Source organism: Cottoperca gobio, chromosome 23 (assembly GCF_900634415.1).
Source record: "Cottoperca gobio chromosome 23, fCotGob3.1, whole genome shotgun sequence".
NCBI classification, from domain to species: Eukaryota; Metazoa; Chordata; class Actinopteri; order Perciformes; family Bovichtidae; genus Cottoperca; species Cottoperca gobio.
The window spans coordinates 13,758,493-13,783,725 of NC_041377.1; the positions used below are offsets into that span (position 1 = coordinate 13,758,493).

General features: G+C 40.2%; 1 protein-coding gene across 2 annotated transcripts in view; it reads left to right on the forward strand.

Moving 5' to 3' along the window:
- ccdc146 (coiled-coil domain containing 146) overlaps window positions 1–24,452 on the forward strand; it is a 51,653-nt gene extending 27,201 nt beyond the window's left edge. Inside the window, exons 8-23 of one of the 2 annotated variants that reach the window (XM_029461580.1) lie at window positions 12–85; window positions 948–1,175; window positions 1,791–1,880; window positions 2,277–2,373; window positions 3,553–3,645; window positions 4,074–4,241; window positions 4,878–4,963; window positions 6,399–6,563; window positions 6,700–6,775; window positions 7,697–7,845; window positions 8,038–8,269; window positions 17,418–17,528; window positions 18,209–18,346; window positions 19,141–19,266; window positions 22,222–22,344; window positions 24,147–24,452. In XM_029461580.1, coding sequence (XP_029317440.1) covers window positions 12–85; window positions 948–1,175; window positions 1,791–1,880; window positions 2,277–2,373; window positions 3,553–3,645; window positions 4,074–4,241; window positions 4,878–4,963; window positions 6,399–6,563; window positions 6,700–6,775; window positions 7,697–7,845; window positions 8,038–8,269; window positions 17,418–17,528; window positions 18,209–18,346; window positions 19,141–19,266; window positions 22,222–22,344; window positions 24,147–24,347 — 2,157 coding nt within the window. In that variant the 3' untranslated portion in view covers window positions 24,348–24,452. Of the gene's footprint in view, window positions 1–11; window positions 86–947; window positions 1,176–1,790; window positions 1,881–2,276; window positions 2,374–3,552; window positions 3,646–4,073; window positions 4,242–4,874; window positions 4,964–6,398; window positions 6,564–6,699; window positions 6,776–7,696; window positions 7,846–8,037; window positions 8,270–17,417; window positions 17,529–18,208; window positions 18,347–19,140; window positions 19,267–22,221; window positions 22,345–24,146 lie in introns of both variants that reach the window. The other variant, XM_029461579.1, reaches the window with a different exon arrangement.
- Window positions 24,453–25,233: the final 781 nt, after the last annotated feature.

A 25,233-nucleotide genomic window follows, 5' to 3' on the forward strand; every position in this document is an offset into this window, starting at 1 on the left:
TGTGTGACAAGGCTGAAAAAGCCCAGCTCATCAGCATCCCTGACCAGGTTTTAAAGGAGATTGGAAGGAAACACTCTAAGAGGGAGTAAGTACATGTCTCTTCTTAATATTCTTTATTGGAGGAAGAGCAGAAAAGTTTCAAACACCAGGAATAAAAATGAGCCAGTAAGGGGGCTTCAGTGAGAATACACTGAGAAGAACAGACAGCAGAAACATCTTTTGAAAATTAAGTGACTCCCTGTGAATTGGCTCAAATCTTTCTATAATCTATCTCCTTCCCTTCCTCCCTTCATCTCCTATATACAGTGGAGCTGGAGTTAACTGGGTGAATTTTGAGTTATCCTACTCTAGTTGTCCCAATGGAAAGGGCAATTGTTTTTTGCTCAGCGTAAACTTTTGATTGGACCTGATACAGAACAGGAATACAAACACAGAATCTGTGCAAAACTGAAGCTGAATGTCAGTTTCTTCCTTCGTTTTCCTACAAGAAGCATCCGTTTTGTAACATAACTTTCCAGCTTCACTTTAGTCCAAATGAGGAACTGAAAAAGTGGGTAGCAACAGTCAAATTCTTCTCAATAATTTATAAGTAATTTGATCAAATATAAAAGAAACATGCATCAGAAATCATTAATTTTTGTATTCAAGTGCAGCTGTAGTCAAAAGCCCCTTCATCACCAGAGGATGGTTCCAATGGCACTGCAGTCTTTTATGTTTATTTCAAATTAATATTTGACTTGCAAGTGATGCAGTGGAACTGTCTGCATGATGAGCCATGTGAGCTGTGATTTGTAATTTGAAATTCACAAAGCTGAGAAGTAGTGGGGGGGATACACACATGCTGTTATTTCATTAGATATGCACTCTTTCCGTGCAAGTGAGGAAGAACGGATACTCTTGTCTTGGTCTTATACTTACACTTGTTCCATCACTTCACAACACATTAGATCTGCAATGAAGACGATGGAGGCACTAAATGCAGAGATTTCAGAAATGGAGCAACATGTGAAAGAAGTGAATGAGCGGAGCCACGTGCTGAGGTGGGAGAACAAGGAGTCGAAGAAGGGGCTGGAGGGTGTCGGGGCCCACGTAGATGCCTGTCAGAGGGAGTGCAGACAGCTGCTGAAGGAGCAAGAGGTCAACAGGGAGGAGAAGGCTGAACTCATGGGGAACAGGTACAAATTATAGTCAGAAATAGACACTATGGCAAGATTTTGCTCTTGTTATAGTGTCTTTTCCTAACTTTTCCTTGAATGTGAAGGAGAATTCCTAAAGACTACGGAAAAGAGAGCTAAGAGAATCCGACTGCACTTACACTGGGCTACGTAATTATACGAGTGTGGATGTTATTAACGTCTGACATGGATTCATACCATGTTTCATGCAGGCTATATACGTAAACATGGACAACCCGGTGACCAATATTACTTCATTACCCAGGTTGGAATTTAAATTTAAAAAAAGAACATAGGCTCCTAGTCCCAAAAGAGAAACAAAATGGTGGTCATTGTGAACCAACAGCTTAAATTTAACTGCCGCAAGGAATTCTGGGACGCCATTATCCCCTTTCCTTTCTTAAAGGACGGTCCGCTGTACCCTATGCTAAAAGGAGATAAGAAAGGAAGCACCTTTCCTTTGCATTTAAAGAATTCGGCCAACTCTTATCTTAAGATACTAGATTCATTAAAACTTCCAAGCCAAAAAAGACTATTCGACCGCATCCGCAGAGTCAGAGAATAAGCCTCTGCTGTGTGTTTCCTTTATGCATATCATTGTGTTTTTCTCACCAGAGGTATCCTGGAAATGAAGCTGCAGAACATCATGTGCGACAGGAAGCACCTGTGTGAGTGCCATGCTGTGCAGCTCAAGGAGAAAAATAGGTACAGAGTGATGTCAACATGTAAATGAGTCCTGACATATCAATACGCCTCAAATATTGCACACTACATATCAGGGCTTTTGCACTTGCACACGTAAAATATACATTAAATATATCTTCATTCTTTCATATATATATATATATAAGAGCTTGCAGTTTTAGTTTTGTCGGCGTGCTGTACTACTCTGCGAATACTCAGTGGATAAAACTTTTCAACTATTTTACATACTTTACGTACATTTGATTAGTTCAGAGCGTTTCTTCAACTGCTGAACACCAGCACATTTGACAGGCATGCATATTTAATGAGCCTAATTTTGAGTTTCCTCATTTTGTGTCAGCCTTATGAAAATGATAAATATTTAAAAAGTGCCTGTGTGTTCTGTTTTTTCCCCAGGCAGATGCAAACCTTCAGGAGGATGGAGCATGCGTTGATGGTGGCCACTGAGCAGCTAGAGGACACACAATCCATCTACAATGAGCTGCAGGCTCAGGTGACCTGGAGATTCTCACTTTCAATGAGTATTGAAGAAACATTTGAAGCATTTGCAGTATTTGTGGCATTTATAGCAAATAAAGGTTTCTGTTATTTTCCCCAGACTTTTTTTTTTTTACATGCATGACGTCTAATTGCAGCTTGTGAATATTCAGATTTTTACAAGTAAACCTCACAATGTTAAAACACGCAGTCTTCATGGTTTTACTTTTGCACACGTGTGGGAACATTTTGAGTGTAAATGTCACAATGCTGTAATCAGCTCATTAAAATCATTAACCTGTTTTACACCAAAAGCATTTTTTTCACTTCCTGTAATTTTACTGATGTTCACAGAAGAAGAAGAGAGCGACTGTCATGGGAAATGCGTCGGCACAACTGACAAGCTCAATATGAAAGGCGATCACAATGGCACATCAGGGAATTTACACGTTGAGGAAATACTGAAAACAAAGCAGTATTACATCATGATTCATTCATTTCCACCAATCTGCCAATCAATAACGACTCTCACGTGAACAATAATTCATAATTAAATTGAACTGTGAAGGCTGTTTAGACGAGGATTAGTTTTGTCTGCGGGCTTACCACAAAAATGTTTCACATTTGTCTCAAATAGGACGTGATTGATGGCTTTCATATTCGTTTACATTTTTTCATAGCATCAGGCGTAATATGGACGTAGAATAGTGATATTATTTAGTGCAATTTAATGTATGGAGCTGATTCTCATTTTGTCTTCTTCGTCTTCAGGGACTAACATTTTTTAAAGATGGAGCGGTGTAGCTCATACTACTCAACAGGAGGCCTGGCAAACCCTGCAGAGAGGGGCAATCCCAACGCCTGGAGATATTCAGTTTTCATTAGTTTCAGGGTCACACGGCTATCAGAGAGGCCCCAGAAACACTCTGATATATAGTATTAATTATTTTGCAATCAATGTTTAATATGGGATTGAATATGCACTGACTACATTTGAATTGAAGTTTGGTATTTTTTTTTATTTCGTTCTCATGGTCATTCTTTCCTCGGTATGTAAAGTCTAATGGGCTACAACCGGGGAAATAAAGGATAATACATTTTTACAGCTTTTCACTAAGATTCAGGTACAGCTGATGTAAGATCTGCTCGCACACTCAACAGACTTTTTATTTCGACTCTATGTTCTGATTTGTAGTTAGATGCTGTTCCCAAACAAGAGGCCAGTATTCAGCAGCGGATGGAGCTTCAGAAGGAGGTGGATGCTCTCAAAGTCAGCTTTGAAAAACAGGTGGGAGCAACGTGCGAGTCTGGACACATTATCATAAGCAGCTTACAATGCAACTTACTGTAGTAGCCCTCTACCAAATACATATTTTCAAGCTTTTTAAAGTGTTGATTTAACTATATCGTAGTTGTAATATGTCTCAGAACTTTTGAACTACCTTTTCTAAGTCAATGCCTTTTTTATGTTTCATTTCTTTTGATATTTTACATTTTTTATCTTCAGAGTTGGAAGGCAAAATTTAGATTTCCATATCGTGTAGTTATGCAAAACCGTAATGATCCCTCCGGGGAGAGGTCTGAACTTTACAAGAGAAAAGTTTCAACATCCATCCTCTTCATATTATGCTTTGATGTCCCATTGTGCTGTCAGTAATTGCAGTCAAATTGTGAGATTTTTCAACTGAAAACGACACTAAATGTGTTCCCAACCAGCTATCGGTGTCTGAGGAGCAGAGGCAGAAGATGCAGCAGTGTGGGATGATTCAGGGTCTGCTGAGGGAGTCAAACTGCCTCCGAGAAGAACTCCATAACCTCAAATGTCTGACACAGATCAAAGTGGAGGAGAGGGGCCAGAAGCACCGGGAACTGCTTCGCGCTGAGGTGCAATACAAACACACACACACTAACACACACACATACTTTTAAAATAGGTATTAATGTCTTCATTGTGGCAGACACAGACGTGTATACTTTACAGCAACATGTCAAAAACATCAAAGAGGAACTAAGAGAGTAGGTTTATATTTTAGCAGGAGAGAAACTAAAACTGACAAAAACACAATTTCAAAGAGTTTGTCATTTCTGAATTATCTGAAGAAATGTAAAGAGAAGAGGCCATTTTTATTTCAGCTAAATTGAGGACAGAGTCTAAGGGGGACATCTTTTTTGGCAGAAAGTTATTTTAAACATGGTTCTGTCTTTCCTTTTCATGCTGGCTCCACGCAATTCTTCATGTCGACTGAAATCAAAAGTAGCTGCTTTTCTAACATAGTATCACTTTAACTACACACTCATAGAGTCTGGAATGACTCAATGAATTTATAAAACGTTTGCTGCAGGATCAGCTAATTAATATGTTTATTTTTTTCTTCTTCTATGTATTCACAATGTCCGAACATTGAAAAATGTACACCCCATAAATCTGATTTGTGAGCGCACACACACACGTACGTATACACACACCCACGCAGAAGTGTTGATACTGTAGTTTCAGCTTTGTAATTCTATCAACAGCAGCTGAACCGGCACATCCAGCAGGAGCTGCGAGAGAAAGACTTGATCATCATGGACCACAACAAGCTGAATGCTATGCTACAGCGAAGGTGTCACTTCCTCCCCTTCTTATTTCCTTGTCTGCCACCTCTTTCAGTAAATGTGAAGGTGTGTGTCGCGATAAAGAGGAATGTTCGGTTACGGAGAAGCTACTAAGCTGTTAATAAGTAGAATTAAGCATAATCACCTCATTCTGTCACATTGGTGTTTTCTCACAGTCTTAGTCCCTCTTCTCTTTGCTTCTATTTTCACTTTGTATAATACGGCAGGAATGGTGTTCATGCATCCAGGGTCGACTACTATCAGTCAGTGTGGGCAGCAAATGTATCCCGTACACAGTGTTAGTGATGCGAGTGATAATTGAATCCCTGGTTATTTTGTTTGGCTCTTCTGATCTGCGCAACAGCTGGGATCACGATTAATTCAGACATGTGCACATGTTGTCTGTGTAGAGAACCCTAACTTACTAATTGGTCATACTTCAGTGTTCAGACACAGACTAATGCACCTGGCACCAGCCAGTACAACAGCAGACTCTGTCTACATTCAATTAGTTCACAACAACAACAACAAGTCTGATGTGGATCCGCCCCGAGCATGTAGTCGAGCAAAACAAACAGGGGCAGGATGACGATGCTGTGTTCCCTTTCTGTGTAATTGTAATACTGTGTAACGTCACTGTTCACAACTCGCATGTCTTACATGAGCAGTAAATAGACATTTTAATAAAATATCACTCTGCATGAGAGACTTATTTGATCCACTGATCATTTATGATGAATATGACTTTTTACCATGTAAACTATACTTTTTAACACTTTAAGTTATGCTGAAAAGTTGACTTGATTTTTGTCCATATTGACAAATTTAGAAACTCAAGAAAACCTAGAGTCAGCCATTGGTCATTGGCTATTGACAAAAACCTACATTAGCTGGCAAGATACTAAACAAAGAGAGCTAGAGACAATGTTGCGATGGAATCATGCAATCAGGCCAGGGGTGTAATTGTCCCCTCCCCACGTCTTACCCCCTTACTTCCGTTGTCCTTGCTCGGACTACACCCATCTTAATCTCAGCTACACATATGTAAGGCTTCGTGACTCCATCATGGTTGCATCCTATCTCAGAGACAAAATCTGTCCACAGACATTTAAAAAATGAAAACACATGGCGAATGACTTAAAAACTCTTCTGTGGTAGTTACTGCTGCAGTAGATGACACACACACACACACACACACACACACACACACACACACACACACACACACACACACACACACACACACAGACTCACAAGCTGAAAACAATACTAGTGTTGCCGTCGAGGCTGGTAATAAGCTTGATGTTCTTCACAGCTAAGTAAATGCAAATGATCAAAAGAACAGATGTAAAATGTAAAAGAAAACTTGCTCATGATAGGAGCCAGGTATTGTAATCCAGATCCAGAATGGGCTCATTTGCTAATCAGTGTTTCATCCCTTAGAGTTCTTCAGAACTGTAAGCTGTGCAACATGATCACAGAAGAGAAGAACAAGTATGTCAAGCTGAAGCAGATCGCCTCACAGACCACCACGGAGATGACGGAGCAGGTGAAAGTGCTGGAAAATGAGACGGAGATCCAACGTACCATTGTCATCAACAAGGACCGGTGTGTACACGTGTTGTGTAGAGGGAGGGTTGACACTACTGCAGAAGAGAAGGCATCCATAATAAAAGACTGTAATAGCGATGTGAAAAATGCTGCGTATGATATTTCTGATATTGTTTGTGTTTGTCTATCCCAGATCGCTCACAAAGGCTCGTATGAAGAGCTCTAAAAACTCCAAAATAAGGGACAAACTGAACAATGACATCTCCAAGGTGCAGGCAAACACACACACACACACACACACACACACACACACACACACACACACACACACGAGTCGAAACACACTGAGAGTCTTCTTTGCCGTTTTAAATATGTTAATTAATATGTGAACTAAATATGTTCAAGAATAAAATGATTCAGAGTTGAGATTTTGGAGTTTAGCTGTCATAAACAAGTTCAAGAGCCCTTCTAGAAATGTTAAGAGGGAAAGTATTTATGTGTGTGTGTTTCATAACTCTGTAAGCCACACACAGTTCACTTTACAACTCTGTGAACAGTTTGAGTTTATTCTTAGTCATTGTCTAGTAATTAAAGAGATGTTTGTTACCTTGTAACCACATATATTTCATGCTATAACAAGATGATTTCACATTATTACAGCATACAAGCTTTTTACCTTTTACAAGAAACCTTTTCTCGTTATTGTCATGACGTGAGACTCGCGCTTGAATGAGGAAGCGGCCTGCGGAGGACGGATAAATAGAGGCTCATTCACATGATCTGATTAACTTCTAGGCTACTTCCTGCTTTAATTGAGACATGCCCAGATTCTGCTGTTATCGAGCACGGTTGATGATGTTGTGCTAGGTATGCGTGCACTAAGAAGGAATTAAAAAATGCATGGGGCTGTACAGAAGGAAGAATGAATCCTCTGGAGAACTTAAGAAATACGCTTCAAACACTATCAAGTGAAAGCATTCTGATGCACTTAAGCGCAAACACATGCCTGTGAGCTCCTGATACTACAAATATTGTGCTGTTCAAATGTCTATTTGTATTTATAAATGTTTTTTCAGTCATATGTGTGCAGTGCAAGTTCAACCAATCAGAATGAAGCTGAAGTATCCCTGCATCGAGTCCTCTTATGGGTCTAAACACACATCACACTCTTTTTTTTAAATATCTTGTAGGCTGTCTGGAAGCACCGTCAGATCATTCAGGAGTATGAGGACAACAAACTGGAGTTGATGAAACTCACACAAACGATCAACCTCCAGGAGCAGGCACTTCTGGAAGTAAACACGAACCACGAAACAGCCATTCAGCGCCGCAATCTGCTGTAGGTTCACGATGTGGAGCTCACGTAACGGTACTTACTTCAAGGAGAGGATCTGAACTACATATGTCACATACTGTTTGTGTCTTTGTGTGTTTGTGTGTGTGTGTCTGTGTGTGTGTGTGTGTGTGTGTGTGTGTGTGTGTGTGTGTGTGTGTCTGTGTGTGTGTGTGTGTGCGTGTGTGTCACTTACAGTGGCATTCAGCTCCTGGAGCACGAAGAGGTGTTATTCAACTTCTTTGAAAAGGTGAACATCCAGGAGGCAGCCATCACTAAGGGCAACATGACACTGGAGACCCTGGAGAAGGAGATGAGAGATTTACAGTTGGAGATTAACGAGGAGAAGAGACAGATAGACCTGAAGAAGAAGAAGGAGATGCCCCTCGAGATAAAGTTGGAGGGAGAGATCACCACGCTGCTGATCGAGGTGGGGAAAGTGTACACGCACACATTCTTACGCAGACATTAGCAAATTCAAAACAAAATCATTTCCTAATAATATGTCAGTTCACAGTCTGTAATTCCACACGGATAGAGCGTAGAAAGAGAAGCGATTCCACTAACGTTTCAGAACAGCAAACTAATTGCTTGAAAAAGTTGTGGGTGTGATGTTTGTGAAAAAGATGTTTGTGTGCGTAGTCAGTGGTTAAATTAGTATGAGTTATACACATGCATAAAAATCATTCCAATCTTCTCTGTTGTGTGAACAGTGATGAGTGTCCCGATGCCCACTTCTCCCCTCATTCCTTGCATTGAACTGCTGTATAGTTGCTATTGTTACAGCAAAGGTGCACTGTACCACAGTGTTGCGCTCCTTATTTTTGCAAGGGCAAATGTCACGGCCTCCTCCGGGTTCATCGTTGGATAATTGCACATTGAATCTTGTGTTGCTGTCAACATTTCTGAGTTGACCTAGCTCAAAATCCTATATGGAACAGTTAGGATTGTGTGTGTGCGTGTGTGTGTGTATTTTAGACATTAGACATGTGATTTATGTGATGTCAGTGGAGAGTCCTCATAGGATCTGAGGAAGCAGATGATTGTGTGTGTGTGAAGTGAGTTGTATGTGTCTCGGGTATTGCAGACTATAGTTCAACTGTTTGTGTATCTTTGTTAGGGGAACTCTAAAAAGAATAGCAATAGTACAAACTCCAGAAAACAATACTTAAAACATGCAGACAGCAGAAGATTCACTTCTCCTCGTTTTCTTTCTTATAAAGATGAATAATAATAATAATGAAAGGTGTGTTTCCATCCATCCACCTATTATTTTGCGCAATTTCGATTTGACGCCAAATTTGAAAAGAAACTTAAATATCGCAAAGTTTTTATGCTTGGAGCAAAATGCGACAAAGTGCAATTAAAATAGATTAAACGATATCATACACGAGGCATGTGGAAAAATAAAATCGCTCAACACATGAAACAAAAAGAAATCATATTTCCATCGAGTTTTCCAGATTTCACCATTTGATGTTCGACTGGCGCTCTTTTGTTTGTTGCCCTGTCTTCGTCTGCAATGGTGTAATGGTTCTCTGAACAGAAAATCTGCGCCTCCTGCTGCTGAACTATCAACTTCTCATAGTAGTGGATGGAAACAAGCATTTATGTGCATTTTCGTTTGCCGATTTTCTCAAAATTAGTAAAAAATGTGCAATACATTTGAATGGAAACCTGGCGAATGTTCATGCTTTCAATAAATATCAGAAAAAGTATCTATTTGGACCACATTCCAGATGATGTCCACCATTACTGTACATCTCAAAGCTGTCTTTGAACACTCGTCAAAAGTGGTCAATTTATAGCCTTGTTTTCAGAGCCGAGAGCTGGCGGTGTTTGAACTTTTTCAAAAGTTTAAATAGAGACAGTAACAGTGCTTTGGCTAAATATACTCTACAGACAGATATGCAGGAAGAAAATGAGGATCTTAAGCAAGAGGGACAAACCCAAACATCCAAACACTGCGCTTGTTTCTCAGAGACAGACTGAGACACACATGAATAAATAACATAAAAACACAAACATATTCAAGCAACTTAGTAATACATAGTGAGTGACAGACACATGGAAGCAGATAGATTTGAGAGAGGCACACACACACTGAGTTTCCCTGCCAGTGCCTGCGTCGTGGGATTGGGTGTGTTGCTGTTCTGGATCAGAGTGACTGATTTTGACTTGCTGCTGCTGGACCAGACTACTCTCATATGAGTCTTGTGCTCTTTTGGATGAATGCAGTGTTGGAACAGACTTTACCATGTGCTGCTTTTTTTTCCCGTTTTCTCCATCTGTTTACTCCTTCTGCTGTTTATCGTTTGCTACAACAGGCCTTGTCGGTGCCAATCTTTTTCTTTCACGTTTATTTTATATTTGAGTTTCTTTACTCTTTCGCCCTCCTTACCTTTCTCTGACCATCCTTCCTGTCATGCTTCCCTTGAGACATTCTTGGGGTTTTTGTTTCATTGGAAGTACTTATTTATTTGATTTGAAAAATAAGTCCATTCTGACCTCCCTTTCCCTTTTCACACATTTTTTCCTCTCATTCTTTTTTCCTTTTCTGACTGACCTTGCATTTGAACTGCACATACAGTACATTCCTAGCTAGCAGCATGTCTGACAATGACTGTCAGTCGGTCGGTAGCTCCATCACTTCGGTTCTGACTAAGATTTCTTCACAGCCGTTTGATGGATCGCCATGAAATTTTGCAGAGGCGTTCATGATCCCCGGAGGTAAAATCCTACTGACTTTGATGATCACCTGACTTCTCCTCTAGCGCCAACATGAGGTTGAAATGTGTGGTTTTCAGTGAAGAATCTCAACAAATATTGGACGGATTGGCATGATATTTGGTAAAGATATTCATGTCCCCCTCAGGATACATTGTAATAATAACATTAGTGATCCCTAAACTTTGGATTTAGCCCTTCCTTTAGGTCAAAAAATGTGTCCAATATTTTGCTTCATAACCATATACCTGGAAAGCTAATAACCTTCCCATAAGCTCAGCTGTACGATGAGTTTTGTGCTAATGTTGCTAGTGTTAGAATGCTAACACACTAAACCATTGAGATCACTTCCATGTATTACATGGTTAGGGAGTAGTGTGGGAATTTCGCCATCGTAGCAACATTTGACCGCAAATTGCTACCGGACAGAGCAAAAAATATCTGCAACTTTGTTTGCTCACTTCACAATTGTATTAAATGTATTCCGGTGTTCATCGGAGCAACCGCAACCTCTGTAGCTTTCTCTGCCACCATTTTCACAAGTTTGGTCCCTCCCCTTCCGCTTGCATAGCCAATTAGGGTGAGAAATGTCCAGTGTTCCACACTCAACATCTCAGTACGTAAGACCGCAAACTGAGACACAGTGTAAGGTGATGAAGAAGGTCAACCTGCTCAACATGTTAGCATCGTCTGCAGCTGCTAGCATGGCTTTAGACTCTCGAGTCTTGTTTGTTTGTTTCACATGCAACCTCTGGAACTTTCCAACAATCAACAGTTGCATCACTCATTAGTGAATCAGTTAATCTGTTTGTTCATTCATCCATCCACTCATTCTATATATCTCCTTCTCTTCTTTGTGTAAATAGCCAATCATTTTCTATTTCACTGTTTTCCCTCATACAGCCCCTGGGTACAGAAAATGAATCACTCGGGTCTCTCCTATTGCAGGAAGCTTGCCAGCGCAATTTATTCTCCCCGTGAATTCATTCTCTTTGCGAATTCAATTTCCAGGCAACTGCCTTGCTGTCAATTTTGTTATATATATTGTGTATTTGTATTCATCTGTGACCAGTTTATCTGCTCATTGCAGATGGACCCCCCCTCCTCCCTTTGATGGGAAATTTTGACAAAGATAGATCGGGCCATCTGTGAGACTATTGAAGTTCAATATACTCTGAGGCTTTTATCTGCTCTGCAGAATTTTAATTGCTGCAAAGTAAACAGGGTTTGGTGTTGGATTCTGAATTTACTACTTGTTTATGAGTCGCTGGCACGTCGACATCTCAAACACACACACATACAGGTGCACAGGCATCGGCGCACACGCTGAGATCAGCGCAGTGTTTGTAAACTTGCTGATAATACCCGTGCAGCAACAACTCAATATTGTTCAACAGTGCTCTAATCACTAGTTGTACAAAGTCACATGCACACATAGTATCGCCAGCATACGGACAGAGATGTATTTGTAGAACACACACACAGTCGGTAAGGGAGTAGGGTTTACAACAGGGTGGGGCTGATGACATACTGCGCTGTCCCTACGGTGGTGAGTCATATTGTTCTGTACCGCTCTTAAATCTTTGTTCAACCTGTCTGGGACTTATTACCAAGGGGAAACCCGCAGTGAATCGTGTCTGGATAGATGTGTGCGAGTGAATGTATGAGACAGGTGTAGAGAAAAGCAGGAAAAAGCTGGTAAATACTATGAGTTGACTGTTATTCTAATTGGGTGGACTTCTATTCAGACTGCAGCCTAAATAGCCAAGAATATGAATATCCAGCTTTCTAACTCAGGAAGGTCTTTAGATAAGTTGGGATGTATGCCGAATGGAGTCACGATGGTAGTCCATGACGTGTTTTTGTGGGATCAGCAGTAAGATTCCCACGGCAGATTTATTTGCATTGACTATTATTAACATTAAGAACAATATTTTTTACATTGGCTGCTTATATTTACTGTTGGGGTGTTAACTCCAAATCATACGCAGTCACTTAATACTTCAACGTATCCTCATACATGTTTCGTATGTTCTGTATCTTACAGATGTGTCTTGGCGTAACCCTAACCCTGACCCTTAAGTACGAAGGTTGTGTCATGTAACACGTCAACATTGACTTCTGGTTTCACAGGTGACACCAATAGTCCTGTGTGTGTTTGACCCGACATCCTTCATACGTAAACTTTGGTGCTCTTTACACTACGTCAACTGTCCCGGCTCAGGATTCCGATTACAGATCAATTCTATATGACTTTTTGAAGGTATAAGTACGAACAGCCTGATTACTTTTAAGGTCATGTGTGGCCCATTTATCCTTTTAATTGATTTACTGTATGAGCCTTGATTTAGCCCGAGGTCCTCTGCAGGCAGGAACCTTATCGTACCGTATAACTATTATACCTGTATCCCAGTCAGAGAGCGAAAGTGAGGGCTTTTGTTGTCAGAGGTCTTCAAGGCTGTGGAGTGATTTGCCTGAGGAATTCAGTCAATATCATCCTTCAAATCTCTTCTTCCCACAATCTAATTTATACCCCTTAACTATTAATGGGTTTTTTTTTTTTATCCCTGTTGCTTTATCTGACATTGTGTTTGCATTGTTTATTGATTTTAAGTATTTTCTTTTCAATCCTGAAGCTTGTTTTTATGATTTAAAGCATGTTGTTGTTCGCAAGGTTGTAAATGAGTTTTCTTTTATCTCTAAATCCCCAGAATCCGCCCCGCTGCAGGTCGTACTCTCACTCAAAGAAAATCCAACAGCTGACTTAGTTTCCTCCACAGCAATGTTCCTTTAGGACTAATATGACCCGCTGTCAAATATTTATATAGAAGCCAAATTAAAATGCACATTTTCATAATTTATTCCTTATTTTCTGGCTTATGAAAGCTTTAGTTCAGCTCCTCTGCTCACATGTTCTGCTAATTAACCTTACATAACCTTATTATGATTATGATTTTGGCGCTGTTTTACTTTACTGACCTTGCTGCTTTACTGATCTGCCTCTTTGTCTTTTATCCGTTTTAATTGCGAGGAGCCTAATTTTGGCAAGTGGTATATAAATAAGGTCATTATTTATCTTTATTATTATTATACTGTTAAGCATGCAGTGTGCCATCTATTATGTGGCTTTTTAAGCCATCATGCTAACTACTAACGGAGCGGAAATTATGTAAATCACATGCAAATTGTATTCTGCGTGGATGCTGTCCACACGTATAATGCTTTACAGCGTTCATGAGCCAAGAAAGCAACGCTTCTTTGTGACAGTCGGATGAAGAAAACAGTGAGGCAGGCAGAACAGAGACACTGACACAGAGACAGATAAATGCAAAGAGAAAGACAAACAGGAGGAGGAGGGCGGGCATAAAAATGTTAAGAGCGAGGGCACAACACAGAAAAAAGCAGATTGATTGAAGAGCGGTGAGTGGGGAGTGACAGAGACGCGCTGTGTGCCATCCATCATGTAGTATTTAAATGGTTTAGAGTGGTTACATATGAGGACAGAACACAGATCAATCAGACTCTAAAGTGAGGACCGGGCCCACACTTGTCTCAGACGGGTATTTACAGATTCTAACGCGGTCTGAAAAGTTCATTTTCGTTCATTTGAAAGCTTTGAAATAAATTAAAACATCTCTAATGCAGCAACCTTTCTTTACAATTCACTCGTCCAAATCAGAACTCTAGTCAACTCAAGCGCAGAGGATTTATTCTGAGTTCCTGAAGGGAGAACTTTGAAGAACAAAACATTTCCACATGTAGACATTGACATGCTGATAATGTTGGTAAAGAATTATCAGCAGTTGGACTTCTAAACAATCTCGGTACTAAATAAAGGAGCCGCAGTTTGCAGTGTTCAACATCTGTCGGTGTTCGGTGGTAGCTCACACTTACTCCCTCCTTCCTATTCTTTCTGTAGCTGCTGCATCAAGGCAGCAAACACCAAAGAGCGAAGAGTAAATGATTTGAGACACCTTTCTAAGCTTTATGTGCTCAGCTGTTTGAGACGCCCACCTCAAGCTACAGGGTTTTGGAAGGATTTGGAGGTCGTGCGCCAGTGAAGCTTATGCGCAATGCATCCTGGTACATGAAGGCAATGCCAGCCCATTAAGCTTTCTAACTCAATATAGCACGCACTGAGGAATGCATTGCTGATTGGACATCTACATAATAAGTGGCACATTTTTCACACCAAAAGAAGACATTTCAATTTTAGTATTCTCCAGAAGGGTGTGATTTTGACAATGTCAGCCCCAATTCCTGTGTCTATGCATCTCCTGTCTTCCTCTGATTCTGTCTTTCTTGTCTGCTTTCGCATCCTACCTTTCCTCAATCTGGACTTCATGCTGTCTGGACTTCACTTTATCTTCCTCTATCTGTCAGCCTTTTATCAGTCTGTCCATGTACATCTGCTCCACTCTCATCTCTTTCTCTGCTTTTCACATATTTCCGTGTTGACCTCTCAACTTTTTCTTCCCTAAAAGTTAGCATCTGTAACTTTTAGCCCTTACAAACACCTCGGCTAATCAGTCAGACTAATAAATGAAAACTTGAGTCATGTGACATCGAGGGAGCGCTGAACACTTGAGTCTGTTTGAATCAGACTCACTGTCTGTGTGTAGAGGCTTCATTAATCTCCTCCAGGAAGGGAGGGGGAAATGGGAATCATCACTTTGTTCTACGCTGTCTTTCGAGGCTCGACACGTAATCTCTCGCATTAGATGCAGGCACGTAAACATGCACAGGTGCGTGTACGGACACACGCTGTATGGTTGAGTGGAGAGACGCCGCTGTTTCATAAGCCAGATCCTGGCAGGTCAGACCCCTGTGTACAACATTTCCTCCCCACTCCTCTCGTTGTGCCGCCTCTATCCTCACTTCTCAATATTGTCTATTTTCTTCTGTCATCTGATCTGCGTTTTTTTCCCTCCTTTCTATTTTCTGCTTACGTCCTTTTTATGCTCCCTGTCATGGTTCCTTGATCATCTCAGCTGTCATATGTTTTTATATATAGACTACCTTTATTTTTGCTGTAATAGTGTTATTGCTTTAACTTCCCTCTTGAGATACTAGAGCTACTTTAATTGCTCATTTCCATCTCCGGTCCCTGCTCAGGTGAAGAGGCCACTTGTCTCCTTATTTGTCTTTGTCTCTATAATCTACATTAAATAGTAGATTTAATGTAGAAAACCATCTGCTCTGCGTGAAACAGATTTAGCAGGTGAATCCACGTGCAGCTACGAGTACACATCCTCTTCATGAAAATGTACTAAAGCTGTTTGGAGCGAATCCCAGAGACTTTAAATCTGGGGACTGTTGGTCAAAGCAAGCAGTTTATTCAATTAACCCCTTTTCATTTCCCCTCTTTAGTTACCTTTAAAAGTTATACGACATTCAGAGCATTAATAAAGCAGCAAACAATTGTTTTTAATGTGTTGTAATCCGAGTTTCTCTTTGCTTTGTTTACGTGCATGTTGGTGCATATGAGTCCCTATGTGACCCCCCACTAGCGAGCTAATGGCTGGCTAGCTTAGCACTGCGCTTATAAGGCGGTTTCTTTCAAATTTTAGAAGGTTGTGATTTCGGATCGGTCTTTCTGTCTGTCAGAAGGATTACGGTAAACTACTGGCCAATGTTCATGAAACCTGGTGGAACATTTTTGGAGCGGATCCGACTCACGGTGCAGATGCACACATTATGTTTCGCTTTCGTTAACGTTGCAAGACAGGGCATTAGTGCTGAATTCATGTAGCATCTGAATAAAACGGAAACATTTGTTCCTGATTAACGCCGCCTCGAGTCCGAACAACAACTCAGAAGCAGCTTGTAATGAAATGCAACTCATCTTCTCTGCAGCGTCCAGCTTGTTCCAGTTCCACATGTATCACATTTACATTATATTTTGTATCAGCCAACCCGTCATGGTATGAAGTGTATGTACGAGACACAATATTTTCTTGGTTTCCTGTTCCGTCAAATAGAAGTAGTCTAGACCTCTTATAAACATTTTATTCAGACAGACATATTTTGGTAACTTTCGAAACTTGGGATCTCCACTAGAATTACAACTAAGATACATGTTTGTGTTGGAACGAAGCCTGAACAAACAACTTAACATTGAACTGGCTGTTTCTCCAGGTTAATAATCATTGAAAGTACTAGCGATCCAAAAACTCAACAGGGTACTTTTAATTAATGTATTAGATGTAAATGTCATTCCTCTAAACAGTTAATCAATAAATCATGTCAGAACTACATATTTTACTCCTCACTCACTAACTGCAGCTGTTTCAGATCAAGCCAAAGGCCTGAATCTAAAATGCCTCTGCTGTCCTCTTACTTCATTTCCATGTCTTCTCTTGTCCTCCTGTCTGTCTTTTGTCCCTCTGCGCTCTTTCAACTCATCTTCTTTGTGCTTTTCTTGTGTGTCCTTGCATCCCCTTTCTATTTCTGCTGTCCTGAGGGACGTCAGAATATTATTTATGTTTTTACAAGAAACTGTCCCTTAGGTCTGCCGCTGTTTTAAATTGTGTTTTCTTTTATAACACTTTTCCAGTTACTTGTCACCTAGTGTGAAGTAGCTCCCGTATACTGTAGGCACTACATTAACTTCAGCTCAGTAATATCTTAAGCTGGGGTTTTTAAATCCCCAGTGCAATAAGGATCTGAAACACAGACAGTAGCTGACTGATTCTAGATGGGTTTCTTTTCATGTTGTTTACTTGTTCATCTATGTGAAGTGTGCTGTTGTGGGAGTATTTAGTATTTATTTGCAGTATAATATAGGCCTTTATTGTACGCACAGTGTGGCTTACACCGTGTCAACTTGTTTTTGTGTCTAATTCTCTCAGCTGTCCGAAGCCAGAGACAAGACACTGGAAGGTCTGAATCGCACGGTTGATTATAAGGAGCTAAAAGGCGAAGACCCTTCAACTGCAGAACTGGTCAAGGACATTGAGCAGGTATACAACAATATTACAGTGTTTATATGTGTGTTTGTGTGTGCAAACATTGCACATTAGCATGCAATCCAGCCCCGTGCACGGTATCAACTTAAAGGTACACGAAAGTATAACATTTCCACATTTGAATGTCAAAACGACTAGACCTGTGTTATATATTTTGTTGAGTTGTGTACTTACATTATGTCAAATGTTTCCAACAATTTTCAAACTGTCATTTTAATCAAGGTACGTTTAATTTGGTCGCCTGTAATAGCGTCATATCTGTGATTGTCTGCCAGAAGCTGTCATAAATTGTATTTTTAACCAGTTTTACGATACTCTCTTTTTTAGATCATGGTCATTTTTAAATAATGATTTTAATGTTAATGTATGAGAGAAACAAGATGAGCAAACGTTAGCTGTCGTTCATTGTCAACCGGTTAAACACTGATTTTTAATGTAAAACTGCTTTATTCTGTGTGTTATTAACCCTGAGAAGCTGACTGCAATAGTGGTGAAGACAACAACTCCCATGATCCCACGCTACCTAACTGTTTTAGATGAGGGGCCCCTAGTGGCAGACAATTACATATTATGCGATTAATTAATTTAGGTAATTTTTTCTCTCATTTCTCTCTTTTATGACACAAATTCATTGGAAAAGACCGTGATCATTGTGTCTTTCGTTACGCATTTAGCTGGAGTTGAATCTCGCCAAACAAGAGAGGCAGTCGCTGGAAAAAGAGCTCCTGGTGGACCAGGTGACCCGGCTCTCCAAGCCACTCAGCGAGCAGGCTGAGAACTGCCAACAGGACAGACTCTCACTGGCAAAGAAGGTAGACAGCAAGATCCACTTGCACACGGACAGAGAGAAGGCTTAGCTAATGTACACACACGGCGAGAACAAAACAGACAGAAGACTACACTCCCACACTCAGATTAACACACACATGCAAAGACACTTGTTATATCATTCACCTAATAACTCACAGTCAGTCCTTCACCTCTCTGTGTGTCTCTCTCACCAACACACTCGCTCGATGTTTGACGAGCATGTGCGCTCCATGTGAGGAGCATGCCGAGTGGGCATTAAGGAGTTCACCGAGCATTACAGTCTCTCTCCTTGGCTGTCTGTATTTCACTTGCTTGCACCAACTATAAATAGCCAGAAGAACAAACTTCATTACATGTAATAACTTGTTGAAACACGTAATGATATTAAGGAAAGATACATATGGCGTTGTAATTAAATGTACGCCATCATCATTTTGCGTCCAGACAGATCTGAATCAAATCATATGGAATCATAAGGCAAACACAGAAGGCCGCTTACTTTTGTCTTTCCAAATCACAAACCTTTACTAAACCTAACCAAGTAGTTTTGTTGCGTAAGTAAACCTAAAACCTAAGTTAAACCTACGTTTGAACTATATGCATGTAACGAGCGGTTACTACGCTGTCCCTTATGTCCAAAACTGCCCGCCAGAGGGGAACCTAGAGCATCATAGTTGGAAGCGTACAACCACTGACCAAGTGTCAGTATTTGACATGTTAGGAGTGAGAATTTGTCGGTATCAATGTAATCTAATCTGTGTGTGTGTGTGCGTGCGTGCGTTTTGTCTTCCTCCAGTTAAACGAGATCCGAACTCACGTAATCGACAGCAACCACCGCATGATGGCCGTCGCTGCAGAACTTTCCATGAAGCAAGCTGCTGCTTTGTCTCTCCAACAAGAGATTAAAGAGAAAGAGTTCCAGGTTACAGTCACTCCCAGCACATACTATGCACCCACAACACTGTGATTCTTGGCGCACATTCTCCCATCAGCCTCCCACTGTCTTTCCTATTGTTCCTGACGTTCTCCACTGACCGCGATCGAACAGAGCGAGAAGTGACTCAGCAATGATTTCTCGCTGTGTGCCATCTTTCACCGCGAACCCCCCCCCCCCCCATTTATTTAGCTTATTTGCAGAGTAAAACAAATCAAGAGGCTGCCAAACAGAGACAAAATAATATTCAATAATAATTTTCATTTTAAGAAATTGCAAGGGGTTCATAATAATAAAATGTCAATGAAAGAAACAGAAAATGTATTTGTGCTAACACATCACCAGGGATTCAGGATTAATATTTAGCAATGGTTGCTGAGCATTCACAGTTAAAGTTTTCTTGTATCTGCTGACTCTGTGATGTTTGACTAAAGCAATCCCACCGTAAGGTTTACTGTGTAAGGCCCCGATCACACAGAGACACGTCGCTGCTTCAAAAACACCTTGTAAAGCGTGTCAGCCAAAACAGGGTGGTGCGAGCTCACCCAGGCGAAAAAAATGGATTCAAGCAGAAGTAAAGCTCTTGCTGTTGCTGTGCGATTGGATGAGGAGGGGATATTAGTTTTTTTATTATTATTATTGGATAATGTTGTGAATTCATCGTAATTTAACGCTAATATAAATCTTTCGTCTGCATTTGCGATTGTCCCACTTTTCCTACCTCATCTACCCATGGATGTATTAAAAGAACTGGCTGCAGCGTTGGAGGCGGGGCTTTCATTCCTATGAAAGTTGCTCAACGGCGTATTAAGCCAATGTGGCTCGACATTTGAGTATAAAATTACCCGGATCTTCTGCCATTCTTCCGTAACCACGGGGCCCATAGAGCAATGCGCACCTGCGTTTTCCTTAAACCTCCGTCACGGCCTCAAAACAAGAAGGAAATGGTAAAGTAGACAAGCCTGCCTCTTGCTTGATTTGATTGGCTGCCTGGATCGAGTGTGACATTGACCAGGGTGCGACTCCCCGCCTTGAAAGGTTAAGAAAAAAAGTTTTATGCGCTAAAAACATGCGTAACTTACTATATTTTTATGTCTCTTAAGGTTAATTTTTCTGAGTAGAACCTGAAAATGCATTTAAACGTAACTTCTCTCACTTTATTAGTAAGAAAATACTTGGCAAGGGTCATTCTTTTCTCCAAGGCATATTTTCTGTTATACCATTCCAATATGGGATTAGGACAATGTCTTTTTGGAATAAAGCCCTAACTGTTCTGTTATTATTCTGCTGCTCAGCTGTAAAGCACAAGCCACCCTCAGCTGTATCAGATACACTGACAGTGTGAGCAAGCAGCCACGAGAAGTTAATGCCCCTCAGTATTATGCTTCCAGAAAGAATAGCATCATATACGATTGCATGTTCCTTAATTGATTATGGGAATTTAAATTTTCTAAAAAAAAAATTGTATGTGTGTGGAGAGTAGTTGTACAACCACTTGAGTCAAATAGCTGAACAACAAGAATTATATCATTTAAAACAATTAATTAAAAAATCTGTTTTACACCAAATATAATATCTATGCGGTGAGAAGTTATGTTGAACCAAGAGAAACCAAGACAAAAGCATCTGCCTATGAAAGTTTGACCATTTGATTGGGAGTTTACTAATATTATATTACATTATGTATACTGTATACACAATAAATGAAATTCCAGGCCACCAATTTTGAGAAACAAATCATTTGGAATAAATTCCATAAAAATTCCAGGTTATTAATTAAGCCAATAAATGTAGTAGTTGAGGTCCAGAAAGTGTAAACTGCATTCATACAAACAGAAATTGTGGTAAAATTGAAGAAGTGAAACTGAACATAGCACCAGCGTTCCATTAGCAACTTCCGTATCCATAGCAACCAAGAAAAGTCCCATTGCTGTTAACATTTAAGTTACATGTAAAGTTGAAATATTACCTTGCTGTCTGCTCTTACCAAAAAGAACAGTTAGGTAACCTTTAAATAGTCTTAACTTACTTATCAAATAAGAATATTACATGTAACATTCTTTGGTTGTTGTTTAAAATTGCTGTATTTATTTATTATACTGCTGCTTATCCACAAGCTAAACGCAGATGTGCATAGCCATGCTATATACTCTGACATAGTTCTCACTGGGTTTCTCCAGTTGGTGTAATTTGATCCATTGTTAATATATCATTTTGATTAGTTTCACTTTAATGTAACATTATGACTTTGAGGGCAAAGCCTGTGAGATTAAACCGAGAGCGAAAAAACGTTGATCTATAACGTCTATAAGTTAACAAAGAGGAACTGACTTTAATCATATAGAATCATAAATTATGTTTGAAGTTTCAACATTAAATCCTGCAAGATCAGCAAGATCATTCATTGTGAACAGGCAATGCATTTTACTTGATTTTGATTGACATTTGCCATTAACAACTCATTCTATCAACCACTCATATTATCACTATTATAAGTGTTATATTGTCATTATTTTACAATATTTTCCTGTCGAGTTGGAGGATGAAAATAAGCGACGACCATGGATCAGGTGAGAAAAAGCTGTGAGCAAAATCGTCATTTTGAAATTCTGACACTCATTTGAACAGAAAGTCTCACAGTTCTCTGTCTCAATAAAAGATTAAACTACTAAGATGAGAGGATTTCCCAGAAGCCTTCTAAATGTTTCAAGAGACGCGTGTTAATAAGCTGAAGAACTCCTGCAGCTGATGTATGCCTGCAGCGCACCGCAGACACAAGTACAAGCAAAAAATGCAGAGGCATAACTTTGCCCAAATTCTGACAGTAATACGACCATCTGTTTCTGGCTGCAGTTAGAATTGAATTGAGCCAGGAGAGTGCAGAGTGGACGGGGTGACAGGAATACAAAGTGAATGCTTCTCGCACTGCCCCTGTGTTTGCAGATGGACAGGTGCCAGAGGCAGCTGGAGCAGGGCCTGCCACCATGCCCTGAGATAGAGAAGGAGTGGAGGAGGATGCTACGAGACAAGAAGAGGAGACGGAGGGACAAAGAGGAGAGAGAGAGGGTAAAGAAAACACACACACAAAGATCACTGGTCACAAATTGATTAAAGTACTGAGGGGCATGAAAAGAAGATAGAGTGACAAAGAAAAAACAAGTGGAGCCAGGGCAAGAATCGATTAACGTTCCGAGGGACAAAAGTGCTGAACATGCACAGACTCGGATAGAGAGGTGAATAGAAACTGTCCACAGACAGACATGATACAGGATATAAGGTAGTTTTCACCACATGCACAAACAGGGCAATAAGGCAAACAATAAGGCTGGCAAACAAATGGGAGTCGAGGTTGTCTACACAAGAAAGGCACACAAGCAGGGATCAGTCTGTCTGCAGCCTGTCTGCTGTTATACCCAGCTCTATTTTCTCACCCAGTGTATTCTTGCTTGGAGCCGCCGGCCCATAAAAAAACAAACAAATAAAATACCAAAAAATCGAAAGAAACCTGCACACACAGAAATGTGAGCGTGTCTAATTTAAGATTTCTTTTCTACTTTTGCAGTCATTAATAATCATGCATTTCAAGCTCCTACTTGAAGTGTAAATGTGTTCTGTGAGCCTGATAAGGAGAATGGGTTTTTCCTCTGTTTGTTTATTGGCAGTTCCTGCAATTTTTTTCTTTTTTTTTTTGCATTCAAAGCCATTACTCCTTGTTTTGTGTGCAGTCCTTAGATCACATGCCAGCGGATAAACTGTTCATATGCATGAGAAAATCGCCATCTCTTTGAAGTCTCAGTGAGATTTAGGCACAGTTCATTTGCATGCTGTTGTGGGGTGAAAGTCAAAGGGAGGACTGTCATGAGGATGAGCGCACACTGGAAGAGGTTGTTTTTTTTTCTCAGCAGGAGTCCGCCATGGTTACAAATTGATACATCATCCATATTGGGTCAAATCAATTTTGCCAGCCACCGTCAGTATTCCATGAGCCACATTTGAGTTTTAATAGACAGTTAACATATAACAGCATGTGAGTTTATTCAGTTTCTTATAATTCAATTTTTTCTATCAGATTGAGGTGTTTACATGTTATTAGATCATTAAAATGTTATGTTTTATTATTCAGTTTATTTTCCATCTTATTTTTCATTAATAATTATGTTTTTCTGTCCCTCTTAATGTTCATTCTATGTTTATTTTCCCTTATAAAGCACTTTGTGCGGCATTTCCTGTATGAGAAGCGCTATACAAATAAAGTTTATTATTATAATTTAGTTACAGCAGTTATAATCTTAGTCCTTTGACAAAAATCTGATTTTATGATACATAAAACTCCAGCAGCAGCCAGCTCTTTACTTTACCTTTAGGAAAAAAAGCACTTTGATTCGATGTTGTTGTTCTGCACTTCGCTGCCTGTTGGTGTGTTGATGTCATCTGTGCATCATAACCTGTCAGTCAGATGGATGAACAAGTGCAGCTCCAGTGTCTTTCTATTATTTTATTCCAAAAGAAACAAAATCCTATTAATAACAAACCCAGAGCATCTCTAGTATCACTAATCTCTGGAGTGTGTTTTTTCCATTATTGAGGTTAATAAACAAAAAAACATACTGTATCAAACTTTAATCAGTATTTGTGATTCAAGTGGTGCCCTTGCATTTGTCTTGAGATGTAAAAAAAAATGAACTGCAATCTTCCATTTTCATGATTAAATTAAATTCTAACCATTTAGTCCAATGTCATGCCAATTTACATCAAATATTAAAACTGCGTGTGTGTGTGTGTGTGTGTGTGTGTGTGTGTGTGTGTGTGTGTGTGTGTGTGTGTGTGTGTGTGTGTGTGTGTGTGCGTGTGTGCGCGCACGCACGCAGCTGGCTGAAGAAGAGGAGTGGACCCAGTTGCCTAATGGAGAGTACACCACGGCTGAATCCCGTCCCAACGCATACGTCCCCCAGACCGACTCCCTCCCTCTGCCCAAACCCTACGGAGCCCATGCCCCCTTCAAACCCTCCCAACCGGGAGCCAACATGAGACACATTCGCAAACCAACACTCAAACCCTTAGAGATATAGAAAACAATGCACCTGTATTCAACCTGTGGGTGTTGGTTCTCAGTTCACATCAGTGCCCTTCAGATTTAAACTGATATTTAAAAGCATTAAAACATTTTAAACATATTTTCCAGTGTTTCTATCTGCAGTCCACACGCCTCTGTGGCACTCCTTGCTCCTTCTTCTTGTGTATGTTTGTGTCCTCAGTGTCCAACATACCGCTGCTGTTTAGTCATGTGAGAGTGTACTTGTGGACTGCATCTGGTTGTAATTTAGTTTTTTTTAATTTACTGGCAAGAGCTTGTTTACGCTCTAGCTTGCAGTAACACCAAATACTGCAAGCGAGCGGAAGGAAAGACGGAGGACATGGGGAGATGTAACGTACGTGTGTGTGTGTGTGTGTGTGTGTGTGAGAGATTCATTTTCGTGCATGATACAAAAATTCCAAAAAAAAACAACTAAAAAATAAATAAATGTGAAAAAGATTTCAAATTAAACAAGACAGAATGTTTATAGGATTGTGTACAACAAGGTTAATCGGGCATAATGACGGGTTGATGGCATATCTCAGTCTCTGCTCGTCCGAAGGCACCTGGGCCCCGTCGTCTCCAATACAGCCCAGAAGGTTTGTCCTTGTCTTCCTTTCTCTTTAGGCTAATTTAATTTCTCAGGGACACTGGAACATTTCTGCATATACTCTTGAGTCTCGGCGTTTCATCCCTCGCACTTGTAATCTTGCAGCTGATGAATACATTGGAAGAGGGTTTAAACTCTAAACCAGGCTAAGAGTGCCTGCTTAATATCTGAAATGATCAATGTAAATATAGAGTCAGTATCAGGAAATGAAAGAGCTTAGAGAATGACAAAGAGAGGAGAATGTAAATGAAGAGGAATGGCAGTCGGAAAA